Raw genomic sequence first — 16,421 nt, 5'->3', positions numbered from 1 at the left:
TGATTATTTTGATTGTTGTTGTCGTTATATACTTCGTATGTATTTAGTTCCAATTATAATGGACATGAGATTGTAACTAAGTTTAAAGATTTTTTAAATTCCTGTAGAAAACTTTTAAATAATGACAATTATTTCTGTCTGGTGAAGTTCGCAAGTAGATATTATACAAGTGTTTACCTTGTACAGATAAAATGCGTTTAACGGATGGAACTCTTGGAAAAATGTGTCTAGCAATTGAACATTAATATTAAGTGAATGTGAAAATATGCGTAATTAACTATTTTATTTCATTTTCATGTCTTTTATCATTATTTAAGTATATTCATATTTCATTACATTCCATCTGAAATAATACTATTTTTGTCGTTCTAGATAATCTGATTTATTCGTCATGATATAAGTATCCGCTTGTTTCGATTTATATGTAAATTTGTCGTGTTCTAGACATAACAGTTTATTATTTGCTATTAAAGACTTAACTTTACAGCTAGTTCATGCGTGTTCCTTTACATACTCACTAGAACTCGCCCTTAAAATGGAATATTTGATTAGAGTGAAAGACTTTATGTTTCATGCATAGATCCTATCTTATTTTTTTATCTTTCGCATCTGCTTCAATCTTTTTTACCAACCATTTTAAGCATCTGCTTCATTTTGTTTTACCAATTTAGCAACACTCTGTTTCATTTGTCGTTGTTAATATGGTGAAATTAAAGTCCTGGATAGAAATTATGGTAGATAGAAATATTACAAAACAATCGCTAGCCTGTTTATCTAATTTATTCATATATATATATATATTGAATGTGTTTTTTAGAGACACATAGTGTACATGCTTAAACATGCTTGAAATAAGGAGATGTGGTATGATTGCCAATGAGACAAGTCTCCCCAAGAGACAAAATGGCATAGACGTTAACAACTATAGGTCATCTTACAACCTTCAATAATGAGAAAATTACATACCACATAGCTTTAAAATGCCCCGACATGACAAATGTAAAACAGTAAAAAACAAATATTTATATATAAAATGCACCAAACGACAACCATAGCATTACAGTCTCCTGACAATGGACATGCACATACCGAATCTGGCGGGGTTTGTCATGTTTGCAGGAGCCCAACACCCCCCTTTCCTGAAAAGTGATGAAACAACACAATATATGAACAAACTATAAAGATAAGTTGTAAATGGCTTTACTCTTCAGATCGATTCAAGGTAGAACAACAAGTTACAAAAACACAGACCAGACGTTGCAGGGTATTTACACATCCCAACAACAAAACAGACAATAAGAAAATATTTGAAAGCACACACACATACTGAAAGCATGGAAGTATTATAATATGATATAATACTTCCATGCTGAAAGCTAGTTCAAAACCAGTAACAACTAACGATTTTTTAATTTAAAAAAAAGTATTTTCGATATCTGATTGGCCCCTTGGCACATTCTATTTCTATTTGCATCGGTGAATATCACCTCCCCTGTTTTATATTTAAATACAAGTACTTTTAGGTAAGTGTATATAATTTGAGAAAGTCCTGAGGAAATCCTGGTGCAGAAGAAACTTTTGAAAAATAACTATTTTCATAACAAAATTAATCTTTTCAAAATATCTTTTGTACTTCTTTGGTGGTAGAAATATTTAAAATTAAGTGATAAATATCTACCAGAAGATTAGGACGACCGGAGTCAATATAAAGTTCACTCTATTGATAGACAAGATATATCGTCTGGTCTGTTTTTAGCCTCGGTGTTATTTTTTAATTGTATTTATGATATTTGCATTGGTGAACATTGCCTCCGCTGTTTTATATTTAAATATAAGTACCTGAGTTAGGTATAGATAATACAGAATAATTGCCCATTTGAGCAGTCATACATGGCGCTATTGCACATTTGACGTGGCTTTATTCTTATACAGCCCGTCATTGTGATATTGTACTATGGTAAATTTGTGTATTCTTGTCTTTAATATTTGCTTATATGCTTGGTCTATATGCCATTTTATGCTTCTTTGCTACATATTTGTTTGTTGTTTTAGTGATTAAAGTCATAAGAAACCTCAAATTAGAAAAAAAAATATGCATATGTTTTTTATAACTAAATAGATAGTTTTCTTTATACAACTTATGTACATATACTTTTTTCTGAGGAAAATTCTTTAATTTGTCCACATTTAGAAGAAGTTTACTATTTTTAATTGCTTCCTTCGAGGAAGCAATTCGCCGACATATTTTCCGTATGCATAGTGACCTGAGCGTAATTCTCCTCGTAAAAATCCGGTGGTCGCAATACGCATGGATCTGTCATTAAAATAAACAATTATCTGATTGTACATGTTAAACACGTGCTCAATACTCACTTTTTGTTATTTGTTTACTATAAGGTGACAATCGGTAAACTTCGACTTCAAAACACGGCATTTAATAAGCAGCCATATTGGTTAAATCATAACAGACAGAGTGAAAAAAATTGACGATTGTACGTTATATTTGCGTAAAAAATGAGAAAATCGTTCACAGAGGACTAAGTTTATGATATATACATGCATTGGTTCAAGAATTGGATAAACATTTTTTTTTCACCACCCACTCGTTTCATATGACTTTAAGATTATAACACAATGTTGTCTGCTGTAACCCTATTTTTGTCTTTTTACCAATAATGTCTGTTTGTTTTGTCTACACAACGTTGTCAATATAATGAAATTTGATGCGACTGTCATACAAGTGAGAGGTTTAGCAAGCTATAAAACCAGGTTCAACATGAGAAAAATGCCTGTTCCAAGTCAGAAACATGACAGTTGTTATCCATTCGTTTGTGGTGTTTGTGTTGTTGATTTTGCTTTTTGATTAGGGACTTTCCGTTTTGAATTTTCCTCGGAGTTCTTTCTTTTTGTGATTTTACTTTTTAATACAGATTACATTTTCAGTTCTTTTGTGCTTTGTACTCAATTATTAGAAATACTAAAAATGATCGCCTAAAAATCACATCAAAGCGAATGAGGGGGGGGGGGGTAAAAGGGGGGGGGGGTAATTTAATATAAGATAATTTAGAGAAATAACTAATAATTTCTTTTTTAATTATCTTTGTACTTCTTTGATTTACATCTTATTTTTCAAAATAAGTGATAATTATTTACCAGAAAATTCATAAAGATTTGGACGAACAGAATCAATATAAAATAAAAGTTCAGTCTATTGATAGACAAGATTTGAAGTAAGACAATTTTTAGTGACAATAGTATAACAAAACATTATTTAATGCTTATATATCTATAAAATGATACATGTATCATTTCAGTGAAATAACGATAAGAGACGTTCTGGAATAACAATTTATGCATTAAATACAATAAATACATATGTGAAGTCAAAATACAATAAATACATGATACAAATAAACAATTGTCATAGCAACATAACATTTTCATTATTTATTTACATAAAATACATTTACCAGCTGTATTCAAAAATGGAATATAAATGTAAATAAAAAATATATAATACTGAATTTTAGCCTTTAGTACATCTTCCATGTGAACTGGAATATATTTACATTAAAGTGATTCGTTTTGCATTTATATAACCCAAAAGAATACAAATGCTCTTTAAAAGATCAAAATCATTCCTTCGACTAATTTAAAGTAAGCTATTAACCATTTTGCACTTAACTTTAACACATTAAGATAAAATAAAGGAAAACTATAGAGGAAGATCGAATGCACGTTATACTTTCGATCGATTTTTCACTGTATTGTTGTTTAAAATATGTGATTCATGCAGACCCAAACACGCTCCTCAGGGCGTAATTTCTTTGATATGTGGTTACAATTTTTTAAAAACTTAAACAGTAATAGGGACAGGATAATTCTTTCCTTACGTTTAAGTTTTCCATCATCGGAAACCTGGAGCACTAAAAGGGTAACTTAATCGTAATAATTAGCCTTTGGTTAGTATTGTACCCGCCAGTTTAAAATTGACTATTAATAAACATCATATTCAAACATACTTTAAGAAACAAAGCATGTTAAATTGAAATAGTGCTGTCCTTTCCATAAGAGGAAGCATTTAGCATGTATTATAATGGATTACTTCAAAGGCAAAAACATTCAAAATATAACAATACTGGTTGTCACATACGTGAAATAGTGCTATGATTATTGTGTACAGTGAGCGAATATGACTTATTGAGGCCACGCAGACGTGTTAGTTCTAACTGTCTATAACCTGAGTTTCTATGCCACATATATTTGTCATCTGAAATATAACAAAAAAGAAGACGTTACTAAGTCGTAAAAGTTACTGTGTCTGATCCATTTTTCATTTTGAACAATACAATATTTTTAAACTAACAAAAAAAAAAAAAAACCAAAAAAAACCAAAACACATGTCATTTTTCAGTAATGGACGAATGGATAACTATTAAAATTAATTCTACGCACTAGAACTGATTGTATATTTGTTTGAGATACATATAATGCTTTTGAAGCAGTCTCATCTTTCGGTATCTTTACAGTATTGAGTCATTTTAAGATTTGCATCAATCTCTATATCACAAACAAATGGTCTCAGACCCTGGAGACTGTACGGTACCGAAGTAGCGCCTGTATATCGTTTGTGTTTGTATGGTTATTTATAGATATTGATTTGGAAACCTTTAACGTTGCTGTCTCGTGTATCTAGTTAGATTGAATTTATAACAAGTGAAACAGTTGTTTAAGAGCTAAAGGGGAAAACAGCTATATGATTTATTCATAATTATAAAGCTTAAATGATCAAATGCTTGCGGAAGATGATGCTGAATGCAACTAATAATGAAAATGGGCCTAAACAATATTTCAAATGAATAAGTCTTCGATTATCTATGTTATCATTAGTCATCCTTGCTGCGTTGAAGTCCCATTGGTATTTCTGTCGGGTTGTTGTCTCTTTGACACATTCCAAATTTCCATTTTCAATTTTAAATGACATTTTGTTCGCCTACCGTAGATTTTTGTTTTTGCCTTGCTCTGATGCTTGTAATAATATAAATGTTAAAATACTTTCGTTCAATAGAAACTTTAAACCAAAACAGAAATATACGTACTGACCTACAATAGAATGTTTAGTATCAGTGGACCTATAAGATCCACCACCAGTGAAAGACTTCCGAAATCTACAGGCTCTTTTTCGAACATTTCCTAAAAAAGTCGCCGTTGAAATTGTATACAAAACTGGATTTATTGCGGAATTTAATGGAAGTACAAATACTGCTATCCATGCGTACACCTGTAAAATATAACAGTTCAGTGAACCTATAAGTACCAATTATGACAATATCTAACAAATAATGCCACAGTTTCATAATTTTATATGGGGTTATTATAAAATATTTTTGTTGTTGTTATATATGAATTGATACTTGTTACTAGAAGCCGTTAAAATTGTCTAATTTCCAAGAAATGTGATATGTTCACAGACAAGTTATATATGTAAAGAACATTAAGTGATATCAAGGTTGAAGAATAGTATTACATCACAGTTGTCAGTCGTTGTGAATTCTTACGCAGTAAGAACTTTCGTAGACATAATATATTAAATAAATAAGACAGCCGCAAATTTGATTACTTTGTCATTACTCACATTAATAAGTGACAAAGTGAGCAAATGTCAATGTTGAAGCATTAACGGGATATTAGCTACAATTAAGATAGAAATGAAAAGATTGTTTTTGGCTGCAAATATTATTAAAAGTGGACCACTTGATTTAATTATTCGCTATTAGCATTCATTTTGTTTTCATTTAAAAAAAAAAGCTCAATACCGTGTATGATATAATGAATGGTCTTGCAAGTCAATAATTTGATCCATGTTTGGTCCGTTTATTTGCACGCAGCTTTTTATTTGACCCTTAGCTGGAGATGAATTGCGCATGTGATCAGCATTTTTCAGCTTTGTTATGAAAAAAGAAAAAAACCATAACAAACTGATTTTGATCTGAAACGGTCGGTTTGATCTGAAAAGTTAATTATTAACTAATTTTCAGACTTTCAGTAATTTTCGAATTGTTAACTGCAATACATTTTATACTGTTCAGACAGTTCGCTTGCATTAAATTAATAACTGTTTAGACAAAGCTCAGATTTTTAAGAAGATGCTATTTTCCCGTAAAATCAGTATCATACGCAATGTCCTAAATACCGAATTTACTACAAGCGAACAGACGGAAGAGTAATACATATACCGCAAGCGAACAGACGGAAGAGTAACACATTAACTGCAAGCAAACTGTTTGAAGAGTATTACATTTATTGCAAGCGAACTGTTTGAAGAGTAATACATTTACTGCAAGCAAACTGTTTGAAGAGTAATATATTTACTGCAAGCAAACTGTTTGAACAGTAATACATTTACTGCAAGGAAGCTATTGAAGAGAAATACATTTACTGCAAGCAAACTGTGTGAAGAGTAATACATTTCCTGCAAGCGAACTGTTTGAAGAGTAATGCATTTACTGCAGTTGAAAAGTTGACTTAATGACTGAACGTTGAAAAAATAATTTATCGTCATCTTTTTCAGATGGTGTTATGATCCATTTGATCGTTGAAGACTGTAAATTCATTTACTAGTGAATGTTATCATTGACAAGTAAAGCGAAGGGAGCAACCAAGTATAATGCTTTCGATGACTGGATCAGACCATAAAAATCGTTCTTAAACATTTTAAACGACGGTACCTATATATATTCCAATTATGACATGAAACCAAACCTGTCTAGAAAAAATAGTCATTTAGCTGTTTAACATACATTTTTCTCTATTCATAGTCATCTCTCAGTTGTTATTGAGATAACATTTTAGTCTGAAATAATGACGCAATGCTTAAACTTTGCTTTGATTTCATGCAATGTTTATTGTTTCCTTTGGCGCGTATATACTTTGAAATATTTACCGGATTTAAGTTGTTTACGTCTATTTCCAATTTAAGGACAAAAGACAAGTGTGTATGGAACAACCTTCATTCGATACACTCGAGACTAAAAGTCTGAACAGCGAAAAAATATAAAAGTTTTGAGTGCATAAAAAGCAACAAACTGAAGGTATTTTCCCTAGATATCAATACAACTTTTTTTTCATTCGCACTAACTGATAAAGTAAAAATTACGTATGTTAAATGGAACTATTTTTAGCGATTTTAATGGTTTTTTTTAACTTCTTTCGTCTAATTGATTTTTAAGTTGCTACGTAGTGGTGGTCGTCGTTTGGAATTTGTTAAAAGTCTATTGAGCTAGTAAAAAATCTCTAAATGGTTATGAGTATATATTGGTTGTGAAAATATAAAAGATCAGTAAACTGATAATTGGTTTTGATAACAAATCTTGACTATTAATTAAGGTAGATGGGGTGTCTAAATTATAATCCATAGAATCTTTTAATAATTTGCCAAAATGGAGTTCATATCCTGCTTGTTTAAAAACATTAATAAAAAGAATGGGTCACCAGACTTATTTTCACACTACAGGTTGTGCAAAATTGTCAAGATTTTGTAAAGATTATGCATGGAAAACTCATTTTTCCGCAATAAAACGCAAACCACAGCATAGAATTTTGAGATAAGATATGAGAAGATAGCTCCAATATTATGCTTTCAGATAAGAAAAAGAAAAAATGGGGTCACCGGACTCGTTTTCTTGCTACATGTAAAAATGGGTAAATACCTAACACATTCTATTGTAAAAGTAACACTATCTGAATTATCTGCCTTTGCATTTGAATTGCCTCCCCTTTGAGAAAGTTGGAAAAAATGAATCAAACAAAAGAATTCTTATTTTTGTAAAATACAATCATAAATATGATCAAACATGGCATTTCTATATTATAATGAAAATTCTTACTCATGAATTACCTACTACTATAAAAATTTGCACATTTCATCAAAGATCTAGACCTTATTTTCTAGTATTTCAAAATCCAAGATGGAGGAAAACACCCTATCTACCTTAAGAATCACTACATACCTGTTGTGGAACGTGAGCACCACCTAGTGATGCAAATCCAAGTAAAATTATTGGTACCCAACACATAAAATCAGTCATCACAATAAGAGTCATTCTCTTGGCCATTGATTTGTCAGATAACGCTTTGGACTTTCTTACAGCTGTTGTAGTCTTTTTTGCCACAAAAAACATCCACAAATATGATAGAAATATTAAAAGAAATGAAACAAAGTTTAACACAAGAAATACAAAAACGGAGTATTCCCATCCTCCAACGTGATCTGGTGTTATATGGAAGGCAAGACAAACGCCGGAACGACCATAGAAGTTTTCAAAATATTCTATACCCAATAGTGGGCATGCGGATAAAAAGACTACCAGTACCCATACAGAAGGCATTACTATAAGTGCTTCTTTCATTCCTAAACGTTTCAGTTTTAACGGAAATATAATACATACTAATCGGTCTATAGTAATAACTGTAAGAGTTAATACGGACAATTCACTAGATAATGTAGAAATGAATCCTGCAAATTTACACATCACACTTTCCCGCCAATATCTGTCATATATATAATAATTTCCTCTGTAATAAGTATCCACTACAGCTATTATCATAAGGTATACACCCATGAAAAAGTCACCAATAGCAAGATTTGCTATAAGAAAGGAGTGAACCTGAAAAAAAAAATATTGAATACCGTTTTTTATATATAACTTGAACATTTATGCTAGGTGAATCAACTTTTTTTTTTAAATTCTAAAAATTAAAAGTTAAAATACATATATTCCATTTTAAAATACTTTCTGAAGAATTTTTATAAGCCACGTCTGATTTGCTTGTTTCGAAAAAAGAGACAGCAGATACCACTAGGACATTCAGAACTCACAAGTCGAAGAGATATGTTTTTGGAAACTAACAACGCCATAACAAAAAGAAAAAAAAAACAAAAAACGATGAAAACAAAAGTCCTGAAACAATACGGAAAAAGACTGAACATCATGATGTGCTTCTGAATGATATCGGACTTTGTTTCACATGCGACAGCCGTGTTACTACTATAAAATACGTCAATACGCATCAATATTTTTTTTTGTTGCATTTTTGCGCATTTCCCAAGTCAGGAGCCTTTGTTAGTCTTGTTATTTTGATTTTAGTTCATTTATATGTTTTGGAGTTCTGTAGTTTTGGAGTTTATAAGTGTAACATCCATTTCCACTGAACTAGTACACAATTTTATTTAGGTGCCAGTTGAGGACAACCTCCGCGTGCGTGATTTCCTCACTGCGTTCAAGACCCATTGAGGGACTTTGGCTGTTGTCTGCTCATTGGTCGGGTTGTTGTCTCTTTGTCATACCCAATTTCCTTTCTCAATTTTGTACTATAAAAATTGCTTGCAATTATAGAGATCAACCAATTCTCTGATAGATAAATCATGCCGTCTCAAACCCTCATATCGACGTCTGAACCTCCAAAATGATCAAACACAGATTGATGTCGCAATGTCAGAAAAAAGATCCGATGAGTTAGTACTATACTCATGTGTGTTTCTCTTATGAACTTAAGGGTACATATGAAACAAATCAATGAGACCTCCAAGTCCAGATGTCTACACATTTAAATAAGGGTTTTGAGTGATAATGCAAACGAGGCGATACTTTCAAAATAACATTGACCGACAACATTTGAGCATCTTTAAGTAATTAAACAGTCTCCAAAGCTAAATACCTTATAGCAAGCTGTAAAATACTCAATTCAAAGAGGACATAATCAATGACCAACGATACCTTAGTTTTATACCAAATATGATAGCTGCTAGTATGTCTTGTACCAAGTCAGGAAAATGGAAGTTGTTATCTTATATTTCGTTTCTGTGTGTGTTGCATTGTCGTTCGTTTTTGTTACACTTCAGTGTTTCTGTTGTTATGATGTTTTGCTCTAATTATTGATTTGTTTCCCTTGGTTTTAATTTGTAACCCGGATTTGTTTTCTCTCAATCGATTTAAATATGACTTTCGAACAGAGGTATACGTCTGTTGCCTTTATTTATAAATATTCAAGATTACAACAATTACATTTTTTATAAATAATTTAATGTACTTACTTTTCCATTTTTAAAATCCTTTATTCGCCATCCAATTACTAATAAATTTCCAAAACATGCAAGGGAGCCAAGAATCCAAATACTTGTACGTAAAACAAAGTTCGACATTAAATCTTCACAAGACGAAAATTCGTCTGGTTTTGGGTAGCAATTTTCCACCGTCTTGACCATACAGCAGTAAGGAAACTCATCGGTATGTCTCTCAAAAGAAAACAAAATACACAACTAAACAATTTGTTAATTATTTCATCAGTTCTTTCAGCATTGACCCCTTCTTTTGGTTCAAGTACGAAAATAAGGACCTCTTTGATTGTTAATATATGAAGCCCTAGTGTTTATACAATTTTATTGAAAATATAAGAAATGGTAACTTTATCATTTCAAGGTAAGCATTTGAGACACTACTTATACATGTTTAACCATTCATATATACAATAACACATCTACATTGTAATAGTAAAGGAAACATATGTTGTTTCGGTATTTGAATTATTTTAATCAATTTCAACACATTATTAATTAACTACACTGTTATTGGACTTAATATGATAAAAACTGCCTATGCAATATAATGTGTAAACTGGGCCAATACAGAATAACTCGGCCAATATAGATTTTTTTCTGTATTGGCCGAGTTATTCTATATTGGCCGAGTTGACACAAGTGCAGGATTTCGGAACGTCTCTAGATTTTACATCGACAGTTACGATAAACACAAACTGAAAGTAAACAGTTGTTTTGAAGACGCAGTTGTCATCTAGTTATCTTAAACATGCTGAAATCAGGCGAAAGACGGTCACATTCATTTAAAAGGTATTTTGAAGGCAGACGATAGAACTATTTCAGGTTTGGGGAACGAGTAGATTATCACAAAGTTCATTTCTTGACGACCTCATAATTTCACGATTGTACACATCGATTTTAAATTAGTTTCTGCATAACACATGCAATGGCAGTACCTTTCCAATTACTATTTATGTGTTGCGTCTAAATTTAAGTTGTAACACTTTATAGTGACTGAAAAGGGTAGAAAAATTCATCAGATGAGAAAATGCTGAAGACACCTGGCCTTGCATCTAATAAAAAGAAACAAACAGAGATGGATAGTTCCACTTCAAGGTAAAAATATTTATCTCTTTTGAAATGAAATTAAAAAAATATTGTAACACTGTAGTTAATTAATAAAGATATTATTACGTGTATTTCTGTATTGGCCTTGTTATTGGTCCTCGGCCAGCTGTATTGTCCTTCGGCTTCGCCTCAGGCCAATACAGCAAGCCTCGGACCAATAACAAGGCCAATACAGAAATACTTACGTAATAATATCATATTATAGATCTGATTGAGGTATACTTACCATATCATGTTTATGGCAATATTAAGGAATATGTTAATATGTATATATATATATATATATATATATATATATATATATATATATATATATATATATATATATATATATATATATATATATATATATATATATATATATATATAACAATAACATCTTCATGCCTTATATATCATGTACTGTAGTACGCCGCTAGATTAAAACTGACGTGGAAAGGTAACACATGGCCAGCGAAAGCTCTTTTTTTGAGAGCCCAGGTGGTCGTGTGGTCTAGCGGGACGGCTGCAGTGCAGGCGATTTGGTGTCACGATATCACAGTAGCATGGGTTCGAATCCCGGCGAGGGAAGAACCAAAAATTTGCGAAAGCAAATTTACAGATCTAACATTGTTGGGTTGATGTTTCGACGAGTTGTATATATATATATATATATATATATATATATATATAGATCGTTTTACATTATCAAAACTAATATTTTACTTTTATTGTTAGTTCCGACGTACAACATTACGAGAAATCCGACGGTTACCAAAATCGTGTTCTGAATGCATACACACTAATTTTTCTACAAGACCGTATACTTTTTTTCTATATACTTCATTTTCTACATATACGTTTTTACTTTTAATGTGGTCCGACGTATTACAAGGAAATTCGAAGTTTACATGTTTCGTGTTATGAACACTGAAACACATTTTGACGTTAATCAGCATGATAATTTTTCTACATGCTTGATTTATATTTTTGATTTTACCGATTTTTAATTTCCCCGTTAATAAGAACTTTAATCCTGGTATCTATGATGAATTTATTTAACTGTTTAAACTAATCCAGAGAAACATGTAACACTCTTAAGAAATACTTACAATGTCCGAAGATTTGGCAGACCATGAAACGCGTTTGATTCTATCATCATAATTTCGTTATTTGAAATGTCTCTGCAAAACAAATAATGTACCACTACAAATATTGAATAGTTATCACTAGGTTTATATATATGGCGAAAACAGTGTAGATAAGATAAATAGTAGACAAAAGAAGGGTGTAATGATTTATTCCAATTTAATAATTTGACAGAAAGAAAATATCAACATTATCGTATGAAATTCGATCTATTACTTTTTTAAGGTCATAACACAAATTGAACAGATTGAGTCACTGTAAACTGCATTCGGTACTGACAGACATATCAGTAAAACATGCCTTCGGATAATACTTTTTTCTATATCAAAAGAGAAAAATAGAAAGATGTGTTAGATATATGTTTGAAAAATAATGAATATGTAAAAATGGAAGACTTACAATGTGAGCAGTTTCAGCAAACCATTCAAACCACCACCTTGTATTATCTGTATTGTGTTGTACGACAAATCTCTAAGTATATTGAATAAAGAGAAATTTAACAGAAATTTGAACAAACGATATTGTTAATCAGCTCATCATAAGAGATATATCCCTTCAATATCAATTTGTAAAATGCTCATTCATGTTTCGTGTATTTTTCTATTTTCCTAAGATTTTCAATGGATAGAGAATTGAATGTGTACAGCAAAATTAATCTAAAAACTTTTAGCATAACTAAATTATTGGATCGAATGTTAATAATTTTTACAATAATTCTACAACTAAATGACGATGTTTGACCAATTTTATGGTGTTTGGGAATTATCTTGAACACTGTTATAGATTGAGAGAAACTATAAAAGGCAACACGGATTAGAAACTATATAAGATATTTTTGTATCGAATCTGAATAAAAATCTGGCCTGAGAGACCTATTTTTTTTATGTTTGTATCTTACAGATCTACCGTTATACTTACATACACATTAGTGAATGTGTTTAGAGACGAGAATTAATTCTAAATAGTTCAACAGAACATGTCCATGTTGACCTTTCATACATTTGATTTCCTTTACAGAAATTCTACATATTTGTCATAGAATATTCGAAAAACGAATTCATAATACAATCGTGACAAGGAGTTGATTGATTCTTTATATATCCTCCAGATATGTGTAACACAATTCGAGAACGTCTAGAATAGTATGAAATAAAGGCAACAGTAGTATACTGCTGTACGAAAAACATTAATGTATGATTTGTTTTTCAGTTCGCACTGGTAAGTCTGAATAAAATACCAGTACCTCCCACAAGTGCACTTAAGATAATATATATTGAAAAACTATAAATGTTTTTAGACATCCCAACGAAAAAAAAAACCATGGAAAATCCTTTTTTCCCTTAAGCATTCCAAAGCTTATACAATGTACTTTTATATATTTCCTTGTTGATTATGCATCTGTTTTGTGTTTTTCTTTTGACAATGACTTCTTGATTATGGTCCTGATAACCTTATTGTTCGATATTTTCCATATGTGACAGGTGCATCGAGAACAGTTTATAATGGATTATGTAATACAATTATTATTTATAAAATTGGCTAAACAAATACTAACAAGCTGAATAGGCTACGTAATCCAAGGAATGTACCGCTTTGCAGTGTAACAAGTCTTTGATGACTTAAGTCTCTGAAAAACAAATATTCATTTTATCATACCTAAAATAAATTCAATTAAAAAAGTAATCCTCTGCTTTTTTTCTATGACATGTAATAATTTAGTAAATAGAGATAAGATAAACATTTAATCTTAACATACGATAAGAACAATAAAACTATGTAGCGAATGCATTTTACCTACGAAAATGAGTTACTAAGCAGTTCTTAACAATTAGTTATATTTGATATATGACAATCTAAGTACTACTAAATAGTTACAGTGTTTGCAGCTGTGAAAGTCCAACAAAAGCTGATGGATAAATCTCCTCGATACCATTTCCAGACAAATATCTGAAAAAAAAGAGACATGAATGCAATTTCCATACTATAATTTGAATTATTTTCATATAAACCATAATTAAATTTTTTTCGTGATGAATATTGCAAAAATATCCGCTTTATTAACATTGAAAATACTGAAATTGGAGATGATTTGTAGAAAGAAATTGCATCTTGTGGAACATTATTTGTATTTTGCCTGCTCTTTAATTTATACTTTATCTAGTAGGAATGACGTTCAAAATTATTCTTATTCAAGATTAGCCTACACCTGGTACGCTTAGATAAAAAAGAAAGGGAAAGTAACAAGTGAAAGTCACGTAGCATCTCGTAGACTATACTTACAGCGCACGTACACTGGTGAGTCCACTGAAAGAACCATTCCCAAGTTTCCTTATCTGATTATCTTTTAAATTCCTATCACAGATAACAGATAATACAAATCATTTAGGAATGGGGTACGAAAAAAAATATAAATACACCGTTAGAAAGTACAACGCTGCACCTGGATTAGTTAACAGGTTGTATCTTTCACTTGTCCTTTACTCGTTTATCATGCAAAACAATATGAATTCATCAAGCAAATTCTATTCTTTTATCATTATCATATACATTTCCTATAACATACATTCTAATTTGACACGAATTTTGTCTTGAGTAAAAATATACATCGTTAGCATTTGAATATAAAAAAATACCCAAGAGATGTGTTAATTGAAGTCTTGTTTTCTAAATACACTTTTTCTTAACTTTAGAATAGTTTTGTAAAAGTTAAAGATTTATTACTTAATTTTCATACATAATAAAGGAGATATAGTGTAATTGCAAATGAGACAGCTTTTCACCAAAGTTGAAATAAAGTGGATTCTCCGCCCTCAAATTACACGAATGAGGTTTCGTTACATATTGTTTTCTTACATTTTCTTATTTATAAATATAGTCTATGATGTAGCTTTCCTTTGTGGTATTTAAGAAATGGTTAAAAAAAGTTAGCAGATCATGTAGTAAAGAAATAACAAAACGTTTCATATGCAACAAAGATAGGTTAAAATCGTTTGATATTTCTATAGCATATAGTTTTAATTGGTGTTGAACTTACCGTTAGTGGATTGGCGCAAATCAAAAGTACTAATAGCAAATCCCGAATTGGTATCGATCTAATTGTTGCAAGTTAAAGAGATTATAGACTATCATCAATTAAAATCGTAATCAGTACTAACAATCAATCACCGATCGACAGAGTCCGAAAAGATCAGAGGAGCTTAAAGTCCTACCAATATTTCTACTAATTGGTATCCATTCAGTATAATAAAATTGAGAATGGAAATGGAGAATGTGTCAAAGAGACAACAACCCGACCAAATAAAAAACAACAACAGCAGAGGGTCACCAACAGGTCTTTAATGTAGCGAGAAATTCCCGCACCTGGAGGCGTCCTTCAGCTGGCCCCTAAACAAATATATACTAGTCCAGTGATAATGAACGCCATACTAATTTCCAAATTGTACACAAGAAACTAAAATTAAAATAATACAAGACTAACAAAGGCCAGAGGCTCCTGACTTGGGACAGGCGCAACAATGCGGCGGGTATAAGCATGCATATCAAAGGGTGTATCATTAGTCTGTTGTAGAACACCCACTTGTTTTAACTTAAAAGGAACACAAACAACTGGCTTTATGGTTTGGGTTTTGACAATTGTTGAAGGTCGTTTAGAGACCTGTATTCATCAACATCCTATTACTTAAGTCTCTGTCGGATATTTGGATCATTGGTAATCACACCTTACCTCCTTATTCATGAATAAACAGTCCATCGCCATTTGGTATCGACGGTGTCTTCCTCGAATGCCAACATTTTATATGTTACCTATTCCTTTGACATGTTTAAATTGTCGGTAGACCAAAGGATATTGGCATTCAAGGAATAAACCGTATCGACATAATATTACCTTATTAAGGAGAGCATCAGTCCATTACAAATAAGTATTAAGAAAGAAGTAGCAATTAAAAAAGGAAAAGAAAGAGAGGCAGAAGATGCCAAAGACTTTTTACTTAAACTTTTAAAGTCGTAAATAAACTGACCACGCCATAGCAAAACCAAAATAAATATGTCAACATGGCATATTTTCCTT

The 16,421-nt window shown here is 31.2% G+C and overlaps 1 protein-coding gene across 4 annotated transcripts in view; it reads right to left on the bottom strand.

Annotated features, from left to right (window-relative positions):
• Nucleotides 1-3,334: 3,334 nt before the first annotated feature.
• Nucleotides 3,335-16,421, bottom strand: part of LOC143071598 (G-protein coupled receptor GRL101-like) — a 95,481-nt gene continuing 82,394 nt past the window's right edge. The window contains exons 17-25 of one of the 4 annotated variants that reach the window (XM_076246010.1): nucleotides 14,633-14,704; nucleotides 14,228-14,299; nucleotides 13,908-13,979; nucleotides 12,752-12,823; nucleotides 12,316-12,387; nucleotides 10,094-10,292; nucleotides 8,010-8,666; nucleotides 5,100-5,281; nucleotides 3,335-4,270 (exon numbers count right to left, since the gene is read on the bottom strand). In XM_076246010.1, coding sequence (XP_076102125.1) covers nucleotides 4,267-4,270; nucleotides 5,100-5,281; nucleotides 8,010-8,666; nucleotides 10,094-10,292; nucleotides 12,316-12,387; nucleotides 12,752-12,823; nucleotides 13,908-13,979; nucleotides 14,228-14,299; nucleotides 14,633-14,704 — 1,402 coding nt within the window. In that variant the 3' untranslated portion in view covers nucleotides 3,335-4,266. The remainder of the gene's footprint in view (nucleotides 4,271-5,099; nucleotides 5,282-8,009; nucleotides 8,667-10,093; nucleotides 10,293-12,315; nucleotides 12,388-12,751; nucleotides 12,824-13,907; nucleotides 13,980-14,227; nucleotides 14,300-14,632; nucleotides 14,705-16,421) is intronic. The other 3 variants (XM_076246007.1, XM_076246008.1, XM_076246009.1) reach the window with 3 other exon arrangements.

This window comes from Mytilus galloprovincialis, chromosome 4 (genome assembly GCF_965363235.1).
Source record: "Mytilus galloprovincialis chromosome 4, xbMytGall1.hap1.1, whole genome shotgun sequence".
Lineage (NCBI taxonomy): Eukaryota > Metazoa > Mollusca > Bivalvia > Mytilida > Mytilidae > Mytilus > Mytilus galloprovincialis.
The sequence above is the reverse complement of the archived record's forward strand: the minus strand, read 5'-3'. Positions and strand labels throughout refer to the sequence as shown.